The sequence below is a fragment of the Nyctibius grandis genome, chromosome 5, assembly GCF_013368605.1.
Source record: "Nyctibius grandis isolate bNycGra1 chromosome 5, bNycGra1.pri, whole genome shotgun sequence".
NCBI classification, from domain to species: Eukaryota; Metazoa; Chordata; class Aves; order Nyctibiiformes; family Nyctibiidae; genus Nyctibius; species Nyctibius grandis.
In genome coordinates, this window is record NC_090662.1 from 29,630,094 (window position 1) to 29,644,711 (window position 14,618).

Here is a 14,618-nt window from a genome sequence, read left to right on the forward strand (position 1 = left end):
ACATTCCCTAACCAAGTCATCAGAAGGCCCTAAATATGAAGAGACAGGCATGCTGCAATTGCTTTAGTCATTAATAAATGTAAAATCTAAGTCACTAATCAGAAATTATTCCCTATTTTGACCCCAAAGCATATGTTATTTCCAAGTCAACAATACAGATTCCCATGGGCTTAATTTCAGATAGTTGAATAGTCTTATCAACACTAATGGAACTCAAATATTTGCTGAAATAAGCTGTAGATCTTGGGCCATAATTGGCACAGTAAGATCCTTCCAGTCAAACTGCTAGTTCTTCTTCATATAGCACTGGAAAGAGACTGCATTAAGCTGCTGGGATCATTCACATATGTCCAAATATGTAACTGAAAGTACATCAACAAACTGGAAGAAGTTATGCGAAGTGGTAAAACAAAAAATGGTGGAATACAGGACATGTATTGTGCTATGGCTTGGGGGTGAACCTCAGCTCTGATTTTCTCTCCCTCAGCCTGTCTGTAGTCTCTAGTGTTTAAGTGATAGGCCAATACTTGCCCTGTCAGCACAGAACTCCCCCAGTTCTCTGCACCTGCAGGCTAGATTGTCAGCTCTTGCACAGGTGGTAGGAAAAATTGCTTATGGGAAAGATTGAAAGTGCTCTAGCAAATAAGTATGTGCAGGCTGGATCAGTGATGACAGAAGAGAGATGCAGTCATCTACAAAGACATAAACATTGAGGAAGAAGTGAATTAAGCTGATACAAATGGTTAAAAGCAAGAGTAATGGGATGGAATTCAATAAAGGAAAGTATGAACTGAATATCAGGGGAAAAACACTCTGTCAAAAAGATCTAATATCCTGTAGTATTGTCTCCCATGAGAATAGTCATTGCATTTTTCCACAAAACGTGGTAGAAAACGTGCTGGAGGGAGCAAAACTATGAATACAATGATCTAACGCTTACTTTGTGCTTGCAAAACAAAGCAGTTCCAATTCTCTGTACTTTCTGACATTCTTCCTCAGTGGTGGGCAACACCCCAACCAAACACAAACACATAGCCACTGTGTATGTTAAGGCCTGGATTTTGGTCCCCTGATAGGCTGGGAAAAACATTTCAGCACAAACAAAAAGTGTTTATTTTGCCATGACCACAACTAAAACTTAAACTGTCCAGTTATGGAAAGATATTGAGGGTCACTGCTGGTTGTAAACACTTCATATGCAACTCTTGCTGAGATTAGTATCTCAGTACCAGTCAGGTGTCAGGACCTTTAATTTGACCAACTTCAATCCTAAATGTGTTACAGAGGGGAAGAAATAATTTCTCCTATAGGAGATTAGAAAGAGCAAGATTAGTATAATTAGTTTAGACTTTTTGTGCTTGTGCACAAGAAGAAGAAACAAAAAACCCCACAGAATCATATGGCAAAAAAAGAGACCAGATGGTATGAACAGACACAGAACTGATGCAGAGACCTAACTGAAGTGACAAGTGATTTTGACATGAAAGAAACTAGTTCTTAGAAACACAAGCTCAAAAAGATGTAATGGGAGAAAAGACAAACTATTCTCTTGCTACTGCTGTTACACAAACTGGAGGTCTTACCCGATTTGTGTCTCTTGGAGAAGGTAGACTAGGCTTTGGTATGACCTTAACTAAAAGGAACTTTCTCTTAAAGTCTCTCTTTCAAAGAAATAAAAGGATTATAAAATAGTGTGCATGAGGTAATGGTTGCTTCCGTACTGCCACTTGTTATATCTTTAACTCAGAAGAAAACCCTTCCTTGCACTTAGAACATCTACCCAGTTAGTGCCACCAGGTAGAACATCTTCTCAAAAATACCAAACATAATCATGGCAAGTAATGAAACTGATGGAGTGGAGCTGTGATCTCAAATATATATGTCTACACAAAACCCCTGGAGACCATAGCTAATATTACTGAAGACTCCATGCAATTGGTTCATCAATCTGCAACTCTCTACAATACCTTCAAGTTCAATGTAAATAGAATTTACCTATTTCATAAGTCTGAAAGGAAACTAACAAGAAGAAATTGCACAGAGGGGGACTGGAGAAAGGACAGTAGCCCTGAATAGGCTACATTTTAGAGAACTAATTTCTCTGCATTACCTGTTTGTATTTCACTAAGTTGAAAGTATTCCAAGACAAAGACAAGTGTCTAAAGTGTTTCTTCAAAAGCCTGCATTTTGATTTGACAGTAATTTAAAGGAGGATTCTTTGACATAAGCTGTTACCAAATAAAAAAGTGTCATAGCCTAGAGCAGAATGACACCTTCTGTATTTAAAACCCACTTTGTTTCTATGTATCCTTTGGTCTAAATTATCTTCTCAAGTGAACTCTGACTTTGGGACTCTGTCTACATCGTGACATGGTCTCTGTCCTTCTTTGCAAGGGGGTAAGTGAAAAGGGAATGCGTATAAGGTGTTCCTCCTCAAACCAGAAGGCTTATAGTCTCACTGGAAAACACTGTCATTTAAAAAAAAGGAAAGCAAGGACAGGTTTAAGGAGGAACCACTGCATCACTATGACTAAATACATAGGAATCCATTCTTTTCAAATCTGACTTTCAATTGCCAGAAAGGTCTGAGTTTTCACACAGTGCCCAGGTTACCAGATAATAACAATCAAAGCAATTGGCTGCCCAGGGAAGTTACTAAATCATTTGCTCTAAGCATCACAACAAGCAGACCTACTCCACTGAAAAACAGTCTGTTAAAAAAGCAAGGAAAGAGGAGCAGAGAAACTTTATCTACTACGAATAGCAGAAGCTTATTCCATCAAGAACAGTCTCTTTAGCAGCCATAACTATTTCTGCTGTAAATAACATGGATATGTGTTAAATCAGAGCCAAAAATCCTTTCAGAATTCAATAGTATTTAGGTCATCTGCACTCTATTGACAGACACTGAACTCTGAAACCATAATGATGTAGCTCAGCAACAGTGCATGCCGTCCCACTAATGAGGCCCTTTTTCCATGAATAATGATTATGGACATCAGCTCTGTTGCCAGGTACATAATATAAACACAATTTAACACATGGCTTTTGGAAAAGCAGTGTGTCTGCTTGCAGAGGCTGAGGTTTCGCATAATGTGATCCAACTTTTTAGCCCAGGGTGGGGGCAGACTGCTCAAGGAAATAATTTGTTCATATGTTATCAAAATACAATAAATCAGGCTTGGTCTCAGTGAAAAAAAGGCAGTGGAGTGGGACCAACAGAAACTGCAGATAGGAAAGTAGAAATGAATTCATTGTTTTATATTCCAATAAATCTTACAACACATGAAGCTGATGAGTTCTAAAGTGAGCTGAGACTCCCTGAGATGGGCCTTCTGTGACTCATGAACTGTAAGGGTTATACTGGTTAAGCCTGTGTTTGCTGAGTCCTTGTGCATACCCAGTGTATACACATGCCTTTGTTTGTATATGGCAAAGCATGAGTTGAAACGGCATGGGTTCAAACAGACAAAGTAAGAAGAGTTTTATTTTGAAGAGCCTCATCTGTTACTTTTACAACCTCAGTTTTGACTCTATCAGATGCTTTTGAGAAAACAAAATGCACCTTCAAGTTTTATCAACTTCCATGACATAAAGTTCCACCACAGTATTGTTTAGGGATCAGTGCTTTAGTATGCAAAAGTAGAGCTGGCATAGGAGTTTAGTCTAAGATTTGTGAGGGCATGGCTTAATTCCCTATTCTGTCACAGTTCTGCTATCTTCCAGGGCTATTATCTCATAACTACATTAAAGACTAGAAGGTGCCAACGTCCTGTGGTGCTTGGGGCATAAAAATGGGCATTTCTATTTACTTGCTTCTTAACGTGCCAAAATAAAGTCCATGGGGATCTTACACCTGTGTCACAGGAATTACTGAAATACCAGGAGCTACAAGAAAGACTCTGATGTTACCACTTTAACTGCAGATTTCTTCAACCAGATTAAGCACAACCAAGATCTCTCCCAGAGTCATTACTGCTACTGGATGGCAGTAGTCAAAGGCCTGGGTGACATTTTGATCTTTGCTTAGAATGATTTCACTCCAGAAAGAGTTGAAAATATTCCAAGCTGGACTGGTAGCAGTGACTATCACTAATGTTGCCTGTAATCAGCTACTTATTTATCTTTTGTTAAATAACCTCAGCTCTGCCACAGTCACTTGCAGGGGTCTGAAATTTGGCAGTATGATCGTGTCAGTATCAAGCCAATGGTCTATTGCTAGCCTCATTAAAATTTATCTTAAATCCTAAGTTACAAGATGTTAGGATAAAGCAGTTAGAACATATTCAGTGGTAGCTTCTGCAATTTTTTCAGTTATACCCTCCAAAGATTCTTTGCTCATCAAGTACACGCATCTCAGTACTCCAATAAACTTACACATCATCCGCATGCCACTGTTGCATGGGATGATATGGGGCCAAGTACTGGGGCTGACGGCAAGAGGCCTCTGTCTGTGTGGGCTCTTACTGTTCTGCTTTTTGGCATCCAGGCAATGCAGCAGAGAATGTCAAATGAAGAGGAGGCAGAAGCCACAGAGGAAAGAGTAGATGGAAAAGATGTCTGGTAAGACAGGTGCTGGAAAGTGGGTGAGGAGACGTATCATGACTATCACTGTCCTGAAGAGAAGATTGGGATAGGTGGCTAGGAGAAGCAGAATCTAATTGGGAATGAGCGGTACTGGCTGAACGAGGAGCCTCTGGTAGGAACTGGGAGCAACAGAAAGCTGAAACTGACCATGCAGAAGAGAAGTAGAAGACAATTCAGTAGACAAATGGGACAGAAGATCAATTAAGGGCAGGCTGGAAAAGACACTAATTCCTTCAAAGAATCAAAGAGAAGGAGTGGCCAAAGCACTGTGGATATGGGCTCCAGAGCCCATATTGGTAGCCATTTATACAACAGTACCTCAAATGATGCCCATCTACCTTTTCAAAAACTTTGGAAGTTACAAGCCTTAAAATTACTGTTCAAAGAACACCAGAAAGGCTGTAAGAGCTAGTAATTAAAAACATTTTAAAGGCTACAAGATCAATCTAGAGAAAGAGTTAAGAAACATCAAAATTAAGGCTACCTGTTTCACTTAATTCAGCTATTTGATTCATGCGTGTTATGATCTCATTTTTAGTTATATGATTACATAATATTCCTTTCATAAACTCCCTTGCCATACTCCAGTGCATAGAATTAGACTTTTCTGAGGATGAATGAGGACTGTGTAGGAACACAACAGGAAACTGATGGCTGTAGGATTGCTGATTCGCTTGTTGCAGAACTTGGAATGTGGATAGTGAGTAAGCCAGGGACTGCAGGAAGAGGATGAAGAGAGGCACTGTGAAGGTTGACGAACGCTGTTCAAGAGAACTGGATTCTATTCCTGTTTCTGTCACAAAGCTTCTACACAATACAAAGAAAATCCATTTAACTTAAACTAAACAAAATATGCCAATTGGTGCTTCTTACTTTGTCCTTTCTCTGTTTGAGACCCTGGTGTCTTGAATTCAATTTCAAAGGGCTAGAGCTGAACTCAGCAGGAGCTGTGATTTGAACATAAAAAGGGATGTAATGCTGCATAAACCAATGTTTACTGAAAAATACTGAAAATTAATGTGAAAAGTTCACCTCGTCTTCTGAGCTTTCCAAGTTTTCCCCATAAGACATGAAGTCTGCTACTCACTAGACTGCTGTGAAGTTAAATCAATTAATGTTTATAAAGCACTTGTATGCTGCTAAGTCAACATTCATAGAAAAGTCCACAAGGGAACTGATCATCTTTTCTTCAGACAAGGTTTGAATAGCATGCAATAAAAAGTCTGCAGAATCTAAATAGTCGTTCTTTAAACATCAATAGAAAGCAAAGAAAGCACTGAAGAGTTGCTAGTAAGTTCCATTACCCTGTACAATTAATTAAGCATTGGTTAGCAGAAAAAATGCACCAAGTTTAATCTTTGGATTAAGGACTGTGTTAGGGGATCTATGAAGCTCATGCCAATCACCTTAATTACAATGTTTCCTAAATTTTAAGAGTTTGACTTAGAAACACCGCTTCTGTGTGTACCATATAGAGAAAATATTAATATATGTGAACTTACCATCATACTTTGCTAAGACTGCCTGGACATCTGCATATGCTTGCAGTTCCAACAAAGCCTCTAGCAGGTTTTCATGGATGTTGAACATGCTGAGCAGAGGAAACTCCTTCATCAACTAAAATCAGCAACATATGAAAGGGTTAGATTATTAACAGGGAAAAGTGTTTCTTGTTCAAAATGCACTGCAATAACAAACACCAAGTTAAAACCCCTCAGTTCCCCTTGTTCTTGGCTCTTCCCCAGAGTTCACTACTATCTCAGAAACTTCTGAGCTCTTAATGGACACTGGGTCAGGTTTCTTGACAAGACGTGCTTTGCATAGGATGTAATTAGTCAAATCCAAGAACACAGTTGCCTCAATACATAACTCTCCTTCAATTAATAGGCTTCTTCAAAGTGAAGAAGAGTTATCTCATTGTACTGGGAAAGAATCACAGAATCAACCAGGTTGGAAGAGACCTCAGGGATCATCGAGTCCAACCGTTGCCCTGACACCACCCTGTCAACTAGACTATGCCACTAAGTGCCATGTCCAGTCTTTTCTTAAACACATCCAGAGATGGTGACTCCACCACCTCCCTGGGCAGCCCATTCCAATGTCTAATAACCCTTTCTGAAAAGAAATTCTTCCTAATGTCCAACCTGAACCTCCCCTGGCAAAGCTTGAGGCTGTGTCCTCTTGTCCTATCGCTAGTTGCCTGGGAGAAGAGGCCAACACCTACTTCACCACAACCTCCCTTCAGGTAGTTGTAGACTGCAATAAGGTCACCTCGGAGCCTCCTCTTCTCCAGGCTAAACAACCCCAGCTCCCTCAGCCGTTCCTCATAGGACAGACTCTCCAGACCCTTCACCAGCTTGGTCGCCCTCCTCTGGACTCACTCCAACACCTCAACATCTTTCTTGAAGTGCGGGGCCCAGAACTGGACACAGTATTCAAGGTGCGGCCTCACCAGTGCTGAGTACAGAGGGACGATCACTTCCCTAGACTGGCTGGCTACACTATTCCTAATAGAGGCCAGGATGCCATTGGCCTTCTTGGCCACCTGGGCACACTGCTGGCTCATGTTTAGCCGGCTGTCGATCAGCACCCCCAGGTCTCTTTCCACCGGGCCGCTTTCTAACCACTCTTCTCCCAGCCTGTAGCGCTGCATGGGGTTGTTGTGGCCGAAGTGTAAGACCCGGCACTTGTTCTTGTTGAACCTCATGCCGTTGGTCTCGGCCCATCTATCTAACCTGTCCAAATCCCTCTGTAGGGCCTTCCTACCCTCCAGTAGATCGACACTCCCACCCAGCTTGGTGTCATCTGCAAATTTGCTGAGGGTGCACTCAATCCCTACGTCTAGATCATCTATAAAGATATTGAACAGCACCGGCCCCAGAACTGAGCCCTGGGGAACACCGCTAGTGACCGGCCGCCAGTTGGACTTTGCCCCATTCACCACCACTCTCTGGGCTCGGCCATCCAGCTAGTTTTTAACCCATAGAAGAGTCCACCCACCCAAGCCCCGGGCAGCCAGTTTGTCTAGGAGGATGCTGTGGGAGACAGTGTCGAATGCCTTACTGAAGTCTAGATAGACTACATCCACAGCCCTGCCCTCATCTACTAAGCGGGTCACTTGGTCATAGAAGGAGACCAGGTTGGTCGAGCAGGACCTGCCTTTCATGAATCCATGTTGGCTGGCCCCGATGCCCCGATTGTCCTGCATGTGCCGTGTAACGGCACTCAGGATGATCTGTTCCATCACCTTGCCTGGCACCGAGGTCAGGCTGACAGGCCTATAGTTCCCTGGATCGTCCTTCCAACCCTTCTTGTAGATGGGTGTTACATTTGCTAATTTCCAGTCAGCTGGAACTTCTCCAGTTAACCAGGACTGCTAGTAGATAATAGAGAGTGGTTTGGCAAGTTCATTTGCCAGTTCCTTCATTACTCTGGGGTGAATCCCATCCAGGCCCATAGCCTTGTGGGTGTCCAACTGGCACAGCAGGTCACTAACCGTCTCCTCCTGGATTACAGGAGGTTCACACAGCCCCCCGTCCCTAACTTCAGGCTCTGGGGGCCGAGCCTCCTGAGGACAACTGGTCTTGACATTAAAGACCGAGGCGAAGAAGGCATTGAGCACCTCTGCCTTTTCCTCATCCCCTGACACTACACTACCCTCCTCATTCAGCAAGTGGTGGAGGCTCTCCTTGACCCTCCTTTTGCTGTTGATGTATTTGTAAAAGCTTTTTTTGTTATCTTTGACTGTAGCAGCCAAATCGAGCTCTAATTGAGCCTTGGCCCTTCTAATCTTCTCCCTACACGACCTGGCCACGTCCCTATAGACCTCCCAAGTTACCCGACCCTTCTTCCAGAGCAAGTAGGCTCTCTTTTTTTCCTTAAGTTCTAGCCTAAGTTCTCTGTTTAACCAGGCTGGTCTTTTTACCTGACGGCATGTCTTCCTACAGACTGGGACAGCCTGCTCCTGAATATTTAGCAATTCCCTTTTGAAGCATGTCCAGCCTTCCTGGACTCCTTTGCCCTTCAGGACCGATTGCCAAGGGACTCGGTCCACCAGCCTCTTAAACAGGCTAAAGTCAGCTCGCCGGAAATCTAAGGCAGAAGTTCTACTCTTGCCCCTCCTTACTTCCCCTACTATTGAAAACTCTAACATTTCGTGGTCGCTACTCCCAAGACGGCCACCGACTCTCACATCTCCCACTAGTCCTTCTCTGTTCACAAACAACAGGTCAAGCAGGGCCCTTCCTCTAGTGGGCTCATTTACCACTTGCATGAGGAAGTTGTCCTCCACACATTTGAGGAATCTCCTAGATTGCTTCCTCTCTGCCATGTTGTATTTCCAGCAGACATCCGGCAAGTTGAAGTCGCCCACGAGTACAAGGGCCGGCGACCGGGCGGCTTCTGACAGCCGCTTGTAAAACGCCTCGTCCGCCTGCTCATCCTGGTTGGGTGGTCTATAACAGACTCCCACCGTAATGTCCGCCCTGCCGACCTTCCCCCTGATCTTCACCCATAGGCATTCAACCTTGTCATCCTCACCACCTTCCTCAATTTCAACACAGTCCAAGCACTCCCTAACATACAGCGCTACCCCACCGCCTCTCCTGCTTCGCCTGTCCCTCTTAAAGAGCCTATAGCCATCCATAGCTGCACTCCAGTCACGAGAGTCATCCCACCATGTTTCTGTGATGGCAACCACATCATAACCTTCCTGCTGTACAGTGGCTTCTAGCTCTTCCTGTTTGTTGCCCATACTGCGTGCATTGGTGTAAACACACTTCAGCTGGGCTAGCGGCCTTGCCCCCGACACAGGCCTGTCCCCCCTAGGTTCATTTGTGGCTGCCCTGGTTTTATCCCCCTCCCCCATCAAACCTAGTTTAAAGACCTCTTGATCAGCCCTGCCAACTTCTGGGCCATAACCCTTTTCCCCTTCTGATTCAGCTGTTCCCCATCGGGCATAAGCAGGCCCAGTGCCATGAAAGCCGTCCCGTGGTCAACAAACCCAAAATCCCACCTATGGCACCAGTCTCTTAGCCACATATTAATCTGTTGTACTTTCATAGTCTTTTCCCTATTTTCACCAAACACCGAAGGAATTGCAGAGAATATCACCTGCGCACCTACCCCCTTTACCAAACGCCCCAGGGCCCTGAAGTCCCTTTTGATTGCCCTGGGACTTCTCTCTTCAATCTCATCCCTACCCACCTGGAATACTAATAGTGGGTAGTAGTCAGAGGGCCTCACCAGTTCAGGAATCCTCCTGGCAACATCCCTTACCCGAGCCCCAGGGAGGCAGCAGACTTCCCTGTGAGTCGGGTCTGGCCTGCATATGGGGCCTTCCGTTCCCCTTAGCAGGGAGTCGCCTATAACAATTACTTTTCTTTTCTCCTTTTTGGAGCTGGTTGCAACCCTCTTACTCGGTTGCTTCTGTTCACGTAGTCCCGTAGAGGGTCTTTCACCTAGATTCGTGTCTTCCTCACACTCAGGAAGACGCTCAGGCTCCAGCACCTCACACCTATTCTGCAGAGGGACGTGGGGAGGGAAGGAAGGTCGGGATGTGATTCGCCTGCCACCCCGAGCAGGGACCTGCCTCCATTCCCCTCCGTCCCCTAGGTCTCCTCCTGCTCCTTGTGAATCTTCAACAATGTAGCTCCTGTATATCAATAGTAAGCAATCTAGCACGTCTCTGGCATATTAGTAGAAAAAAACAGAAAATACATTGGAAAAAATCAGAATAAAATAAAATGAGAGAAACTTACATATATGCAACTATATTATGAAGTATGTGACATTAGGATTTGCAATTGTGGATACTTTAGAACACAACTGCAGTCGTGGTAAATATAAAAAAATCAAAACAAAAAAAGAAAAAAAGGCAGCAACAATAGGTAAAGTTTATACAAATGTAACACTATAACTAAAGAATCCATCTTGTATGACAAACTGAATGAAATGTGTAACTAAAATAATCTAATCCTTTTACATGTAAGTGCCTTTACTTTATGAACTAACCCTTTGAGAGATACCAGGGGTTTGTTCTTACACATCCTCAGTTTCAGTGTCTGCATAGATTCAAATGACTGAAGGTGGTATTCTATTGCATCTCCTTTTTGAAGCTACGCTTATTAGAAGCATCCACATTTTTTACTGCAGCATTGATGAAATAATATTTTTTTATTGCCAGAGTGATTCTCTAAAGAACTGAAGTGTTAAAAGATCCTTGCTTCCTTGTGTTCTCTTTATGGTTGTTGTACCTTAACTGCCTACAAGATGTACATTCAGCACAAAAAGGTCCCACACGGTGTAGAACTAGGATAGCTGATACTACCACGGGTCTTCAGGAACTTGCAGGGGAACACTATTATTTACAATTTCTCTGAGATGGTTTATTAGTGGAAAAAAACAGAACAGAAATATTATAACAAGCCAAGTAAAGAAAATGATTCAAGGTCAGCCTTGCTCAATTTGAAAATAGTAAGCTGGACCTTAAAACTCTGTCACTTAATAAACCTACCTTTGAAGATACAAATAGAGAAACTAATGGGAACTAGCAAATCTGAATCTCACAAACAGGTAACATAAAAATAAGCCAGGATTTGAACAAGAGTGATGGAGATTCACCAAGAACTTTAGAAAATGACAAACAGGTAATACACTAGAGCTTCTTCACTCTGTTAAGGAAGAGACCTTGACAGGTAAACAGAGATGCAAAGTGCAGAGAATTTCTTCCTTGTGTTAATGGTCTGGCATAAGCTAATGTAAGAATTATTCTGACCTTAAGGAATAAGTCTGTCTAAATTTGGCTATCTGGGTAGTACTAACTTTGCTGCAGTTTGAGGATTATTAAAATTTAAAAGGCAAGGACAACGGTGTTTTGTTTAACTGATTATATAAATTTCTGGTGAGAATCATGATCACTGAGACAGCAGCTGAAAGAGCTCACTGATTATTTTGATGCTAGTCCCATGGGCATGGCCATAAAGCTCCTGGTTTCAACGGTAGGAGCTGAACCTGTGAAAAAGAACACAAACAAAACTGCATAGTTTGCAGGCTTTTCTCCTTCTCCAGTTTTCCAAAAAAATGGACCACAGGCCTTTGTGCTCATCTAGGTAAGTGGAAGGATTTGACAATAAAATAAAAAGTTTAAGTCATTGCTTAAGAAAAATAACTGCAGGTGAAAATTCACATAGTTGTCTTCATCAGTTAAGGATCCAGCACAGAGCCTACTTCTCTTCATTCTTGTCCTTACTCACTATCGCATTTTTAACAGAGGAAGCTACTATTTGGCAGGAAAAAGCATGACAAAATCTGGCCCTAAGTAAATAGTAATTTAGAGTTCAGAATGAACATATTGCAAAGAAACCCCTCCAAGCGTTTAAGAAAGATTATCCCTGCTCATTGAGAATGAATAATGGCTGGCAGAATAACATTCCCTCCATCAGTGAAGAAAAGAGAAGAGCTGCAGCTAGTTATAGATTTACTGTGGCCAATAAAAGCTTTTATGCTGGTTCTCTGTTTCTCACTGACATCACTCACTGATTATTTTTTTCTAGTTTAATTAGGTTCTGTCAGAGTGATAAACCCTGCCTAAGACAGCAGCAGAATAAAGGTCACTGTCTGGACTGCCCGGCCTCCAAACTGACAAGTGTTAATAAAGGTTTCATCTGGGAAAGGTCGAACGTTAAGAAGTCCAGCCCAGTTATAATGAACCCAGTTGATATTGTAGCTACAAAAATAAAACACCTCTAAGTAGCCACTCAGCTCTTCGAACATTGACTATGCACAAACAACAGCATATTTGCTATTAAAAAAATAAAAGAAAGAGAGGACATGAACTCATTTCTCTGTCATCTCAGGATGTATATAGTTCTCACTGCAAATAATTTTCAGTCATAGTAAAAATTTGTTTTTTGAGAAACTTCCCAGAAAGTAAAGCCTCTTAGATGGAAGAATATTATGACAGGTCATCTTTTAGGCCTCATAGTGAAAGCAAACACTAGGGAAGAAAAAAATGCAACATGGTCGCAACATGGGCCTGCTAGATGCTCAGGGCAGGCCAAATACTACGTCATGCTGAGGAGCTCCTCATGCTGAGAAGCAATGGAGAACAGACCATGAGCCTGCTCCCCTCCCCTCCCTAGCAGATGGAGAGGGAGGCTGGCTCATACTCCACACAGAGATGTAAAGATGGGCACGTTATCCCTGAACACAAGATGAAGAACGCACCCTTGAGTTCCCCAGACCCTTACACCATCAAGCTCTAATCTGGACTCTAGTTTAAGAGGCACAGACCTCCCTTTGCATGCAAAGATTTATCTTCTGTGAAGTTACTGACTAACATTTGCCAAATTGTTTGGCTTATCAATTTTAATTCTCTTTACATCTTTCCTGTAACCCGACAAATGCTTTCATTTCAGTGGCAAGCACTGCACTGAAAGAAAAGACGAAGGCTCTGTTACCATCTTTCTCCACATCTTTAGATCTCAAAAGACAGTCATCAAATTCAGCACTCAAGATTTCTCACCAAAGCCGCTGCAACTCTTTACATCAACACTACTTAGGACTAAAAGTTTCATTATAAAATTGCACTTAGTTGGTTCCTCAGCTGGTATGAAAGAGCTGTGCTCCACTGAGCGAAGCTTATTTTCATAGCATATGCTAACAGACATCACACAGCTATGAATGTATTCCCTTACAATATAAAGATGTTCAAACAGCTATTGAACATATTATACCAAATCTATGTTCACAAGGATTTTACTTTGAACTTGTATTGGTCAAAATACTTTCTAGTGATGAAATTCAGACCTGGGGCTGGGTTAGGCCATATTCTGTTCTAATTGCTCTGCACATTTGGGGGGAAATAGATAAATGGGCAGAAAAAGGAATTGCTTTTCGTTGAAAGATTCATTAGGTATACCTGCAAATACACAAAAATGGTAGCTTTCACAGATAATGAATATTTTTAAAATTTTTAGATAAATAATATTTTAGGAGTATAAGTTTGCAGAAAAATTCTGCATATAAGTCTGACACAAGTGGATATCTTATCACCAGTCCTGGGAGGGCCGTTATTTCCAGACTCACCCAATCCATATTGCAGGGTGTAGGTTCAATGATTTTGTGATGGATATGAAAATGTGATGATTACAATAAATGCTTTATGGTACAAGGAAATCTGCATCTGATTTACTGGCTGAGGAACAAGTTTTATCTCCCAAAGAACAATTTAATGAAGAGGACTCCCTGTCCTGAGAGTATTTCAGTCATCAGCATTTTCTCATTTATATCTAATTTTTGAAACGTTTTCAAGGAATGTAGCTTTAACTGTTGCATCCATTATTCTCTCTGTGATGACATTAACATCATGCATCAATTAGCAATGATACCTTATTTGTGTAGAAAACAGCTTTAAGCTAGTTTATGCCTACAACTAGACCATGGGACTCAAGGGAATACAGAGGTGGATAAATGAATGATCTTATATATAACCTGGTGCTGACACATTTATTTGCCATTTGCATTATGGCTGTATGCATGGTCACATATTTTACGGGCAGTGCATGCAACCATTCGTTGCTGCTTATGCTCATATCTTCTTAGCGAACAAAAACATTTTCAGACACAAGTATTCAACCGAATGCATTCATAAACAGGAAAAGTGAATTCAGCTTAAAATGAAGAAACAACAACAAGCAAACCAGAGAAATTCAATGCAAACAGTGAAACTGTTACAACCTTAATTCCTAGTGTATTTGTTCCTGCAGTGGGTATCTGAAATGGTAAAATCTGTCTCCTAAAAGAGGAATGACTGAGGCTGCCATCTTCCAGGTGCAACTGTCCACCACCATTGAGGGATCAAGCACACAGTATGGATAGCACCGTTATTTTCACAAGCGCTTTGCATAAGCTGCTTTCTCGTATATCGAATCATAGAATCATTTTGATTGGAAAGGACCTTTAAGATCATCGAGTCCAACCGTTAACCTTGCACTGCCAAGTCCACCACTACATCATATCCCTAAGCACCA

The 14,618-nt window shown here is 42.1% G+C and overlaps 1 protein-coding gene across 8 annotated transcripts in view; it reads right to left on the bottom strand.

The window, feature by feature from the left end:
• Positions 1-14,618, bottom strand: part of ST7 (suppression of tumorigenicity 7) — a 173,901-nt gene that overhangs the window by 34,294 nt on the left and 124,989 nt on the right. For all 8 annotated transcript variants that reach the window (XM_068400442.1, XM_068400445.1, XM_068400443.1 and 5 more), the window contains one exon: positions 6,090-6,204. In XM_068400442.1, the coding sequence (XP_068256543.1) occupies positions 6,090-6,204 (115 nt within the window). The remainder of the gene's footprint in view (positions 1-6,089; positions 6,205-14,618) is intronic.